Source organism: Pinus tabuliformis, chromosome Q, assembly GCF_031772625.1.
Source record: "Pinus tabuliformis cultivar Carrire ecotype Pingquan chromosome Q, CPIR1, whole genome shotgun sequence".
Lineage (NCBI taxonomy): Eukaryota > Viridiplantae > Streptophyta > Pinopsida > Pinales > Pinaceae > Pinus > Pinus tabuliformis.
The window spans coordinates 1,086,388,938-1,086,392,605 of record NC_142296.1 but is presented as its reverse complement, the minus strand read 5'-3'; the positions used below and the strand labels follow the sequence as shown (position 1 = coordinate 1,086,392,605).

General features: G+C 39.6%; 1 protein-coding gene across 1 annotated transcript; it reads left to right on the top strand.

Moving 5' to 3' along the window:
- Nucleotides 1-1,512: 1,512 nt before the first annotated feature.
- On the top strand, nucleotides 1,513-2,727 carry LOC149223300 (E3 ubiquitin-protein ligase UPL3-like). The gene is made up of 5 exons (XM_089387860.1): nucleotides 1,513-1,653; nucleotides 1,786-1,896; nucleotides 1,985-2,101; nucleotides 2,279-2,449; nucleotides 2,539-2,727. The coding sequence occupies exons 1-5, from the start codon at nucleotides 1,516-1,518 to the stop codon at nucleotides 2,725-2,727; spliced, it is 726 nt and encodes a 241-aa protein (XP_089243986.1). The 5' UTR covers nucleotides 1,513-1,515.
- Nucleotides 2,728-3,668: the final 941 nt, after the last annotated feature.

Here is a 3,668-nt window from a genome sequence, read left to right as displayed (position 1 = left end):
GGTTTCAGGTTTCAATCTCCCTGATCACAGCTGTTAACCTGATGCGACCTTAGGTGGCCTGCTGTATAGCTTGCATGTGTTATGCTAGGGAGATAGGTGTTAGGCACATGGCCGTCATGTAGGGCCCACAAGGTGGATAAAAGTTTCGACTTTCATTTTTATTTTTATTGACATCGGTTGATTTTCTTATTTTTATTTAAATTTGAAATTTGATGTTGCATTGTCGTTTCTTAGTTGAGAGCTGGTACAGTTGAGAGCTTACTTTTGTTGGCATGTTATGAATCTGTGAAGGGGCGGACAAGCGGAGGAGGATCCGGCCATAATATTGAGATACATGTAAGTATATTTTCTTGCTGTGAAAGTCATTTGGTATTTATTTGTTCTTCATCAAATCCTTGAGGGTCAAATTTGCCAGGTTGGGTTAAAATTCCTGTATTAAATTCTGTCATTTCGTTGATTATGTTTTGCTGCATGTTCGTTTGATGGGTTTCTGCTGCTGCGCCCATTCGGGTTAATTTCCAGCTTAAATTTGTATTGGGCTTATTGAATTTGGGTATTTTGAAAAGTCATTTTAGATTTTTACCTGTTTTCATTGTAGTCTTTGCTTCCATGAATGCTGTAAATGCGTTTGACTGATAGGCTTATGATGATTTTGGAAATTGAGCAACTTGTTGAGCTATTTGTGCGTGGCTTTGGGGCAGAGGGGGAGTGGGGTGGTGTGAGTTTTCTATTGTCAAATTTGCTTGTTTTCAGGGTTTGCTAAGGGGGATTGTAAGAGGGATGATGACATAATACCTTCACTCTAATTGCAGCTGAATTTTGCTTCAGGTTTAATTTTAGGCCGCCCTGCACAGTTTTGGTGGGGGCGGATTCTTTTATGGAAACACGAAGCCGAAAGCGAGCGGAGGCCATAACGCAAAGGCCATCCTCTGCCCAGTCATCCAGGGCCAACAAACGAGCTCGTCTTCCCTCTGCGTTTGCATCTGCTGCCTCGATTCCACCGCGTTCTCGCTTGCCGATCAGGCCACTTTCTGGTTCTACTATAGCGAGCTTGCGCCCTGAATTGGCTAGCGTGGATTTGGAAATGGAGTCCTCTGGTTCAGCCTCAAAGAGAGAACATGATGACAAAGGGATTGAAAAGGCTAACGAGAGGGAAAGAGGAGGGGGAATTAGTAATAATGATTCTGATGAAGATCATGAAGATGAAGGTGTTAGCAGTCTTCAGCACAATATCACTACTGCAAGCAGTGCACTAGAGGGCCTTTTACGTAAACTGGGGGCCAGGCGAGATGATCTTTTGCCTGGGTCTATGCCCTTTTCACAGCAGAGCAGCAGATTAAGAAGAATTTTGTCAGGATTGAGGGCCGACGCTGAGATTGGTCGTCAACTGACGCTCTCAGCCAGCTTTGTGAAATTTTATCCATTTCCACTGAGGATTCTTTGAGCAGTTTCTCAGTGGATTCATTTGTGCCAGTGCTAGTAACATTACTTAACCACGAGAGCAGTCCAGAAATAATGCTTCTGGCTGCCAGAGCTTTAACTCATCTTTGCGATGTTCTTCCCCAGGCCTGTGTCTCGGTTGTGCATTATGGTGCTGTTCCTTCTTTCTGCGATCGGTTGCTGACCATTGAGTATATGGATTTGGCAGAGCAAGTATGTGCTATGTATTGCATATGTGTAAATTATTCATGCAATTTGAAAGAAATGCTTATTTCAGTTCTACCCAAAATGATTTCCCAGTTGTTTGACTGTTTTCACCAAAATCTATGAATCCCTGTGGTGCAGTCTTTAGAAGCACTTGAGAAGATATCTCATGAGCACCCCATTGCATGCCTTCGTGTTGGTGCTCTAATGGCAGTGCTATCTTATCTGGAATTTTTCTCCAGCAGTGTTCAGGTACAGTCGCAAAAGTTGTATTTTATTAGCTTTTGTTTATATAGGAAAATTTAATCATATGTTTGAGTCTGCTCTTGGAATGCACTAGAGGGTAGCATTGTCCACTGCTGCAAACATTTGCAAGAAGATTCTGTCTGATGCAGCAGAATTTGTAATTGATGCTGTGCCAATATTGACAAATCTTCTTCAATTTCATGACTCAAAGGTAATCTATTTTTTGCATATTCTCCTTTCATATTTAACGTAGGAGTGCGTTTATAAAGATGGCATAGCGTTAAATTTATATTTGTTTGTGTTCTGTGTTCAATTTTTATTGATCCTTTGAATGTTTACCTGGAAGTACATTTCCTCCTCTGGCCAATGATAAATATTTGTTACGCAGGTGGTCGAACATGCATGTATTTGTTTGACTCGGATTGTAGAATCTTTTGCCTCTTCTTCTGAGAAATTAGATGAACTCTGTAATCATGGCTTGGTTACACAAGCAGCAAGACTTATATCTGTCGGTACTTCTGGAAGTGGCCAGTCATCTCTTAGTACATCCACATATACGGTATCAACATAAGTGACTTATTTGTTAAAAAAATTGGAAGGTTCTGTTATAACTTATTGCATGGTCTCATATTATCAATTGGCTTGCAGGGTTTGATTAGGATTCTATCTAAATTTGCTAGTGGATCTGCTTTAGCTGCCAAGGCACTTCTTGATCTCAATATAAGCGGCATTGTTAGAGATATTCTCACTGGTTCTAGCCTGGTGCCAGGCATGTCAGGTTCCCTTGCTCTGGACAGACCCACTGATCAGGTACTTAAAATATTATCCTTCATCTGACTGTTATTCCTGCTGTGTTAAAAAGTTGAGACACATATTGACTATCCGATCTGAAACCACAAGTGAATAGATTTTGCTTGAATGGTACTAGACAAATAAAATAAAATAGACATTTATCTGTATTGGAGAGTCAGGGAGTTTCATTTAGAATATTCCCATTATTGTTTTTCAAATTCTATGTTATTTCGACTTTTTAACTTCATGTGAAGTTTGTTACCTGTCATAAAGGTCGGATTCACATCAAGGAAGTTCAGTTTGTTGCATGGCCTTGTTTCTCATGTGACTACAATGGGGCCTTTGATTTTGCTACATTCATCAAGCTGAATTTAGTCCATTGTAGTACAAGAAAAATACTGATGGGATTGTCCAGTGACTACAGTAGTTTTCCAGTTTTAAGGACTCTATGACACTTTTAAAGAATTATTATCGCATTAAACTTTATTTTAACTTTTCATATTTGTCAAGATAAATTTTCAGTACTTAAGGGTCTCTTTTGAGTTTCAGGTAATTTTTGAAACTTCTGAAAGAATAAGGTTGTTTTCAATTGTAACTCTTCATTTCTTTTATAATGGTGAACAAAACAAGGAGATATGGAAATTATGATCATGGGATTGCTCAATGTTCTTGTGTATCTTGTTGTATATTAATAGTAAATCCATAGATACCTGCATCCTGGTAGATTGCTCGAGCAAGCTGCAGCCTTTGCTTTTGTCCACCACTCAAATTGATGCCTCTTTCACCAATCTCTGTTTGATCCCCATGAGAAAACAATTCTAGGTCTTTCTTCAGAACACATGCTTCAAGTACACCTTCATACCTGGTTTTATTCATCTTGTTCCTGAATAAGATGTTATCTTCAATTTTCCCACTTTGAATCCATGGAGACTGTGGAACATAAGCTATGGTACCGCTGACCTTCACATTGCCTGCCCTGTTCAACC

What these genes read in the sequence shown, in the direction of transcription:
- LOC149223300 (XM_089387860.1), top strand. Translation starts at nt 1,516, where the DNA reads ATGCTTCTGGCTGCCAGAGCTTTAACTCATCTTTGCGATGTTCTTCCC. An exon ending in ATATGGATTTGGCAGAGCAA is followed by an intron (nt 1,654 to 1,785) that starts GTATGTGCTATG and finishes CCTGTGGTGCAG; the next exon opens with TCTTTAGAAGCACTTGAGAA. An exon ending in TTAGTACATCCACATATACG is followed by an intron (nt 2,450 to 2,538) that starts GTATCAACATAA and finishes ATTGGCTTGCAG; the next exon opens with GGTTTGATTAGGATTCTATC.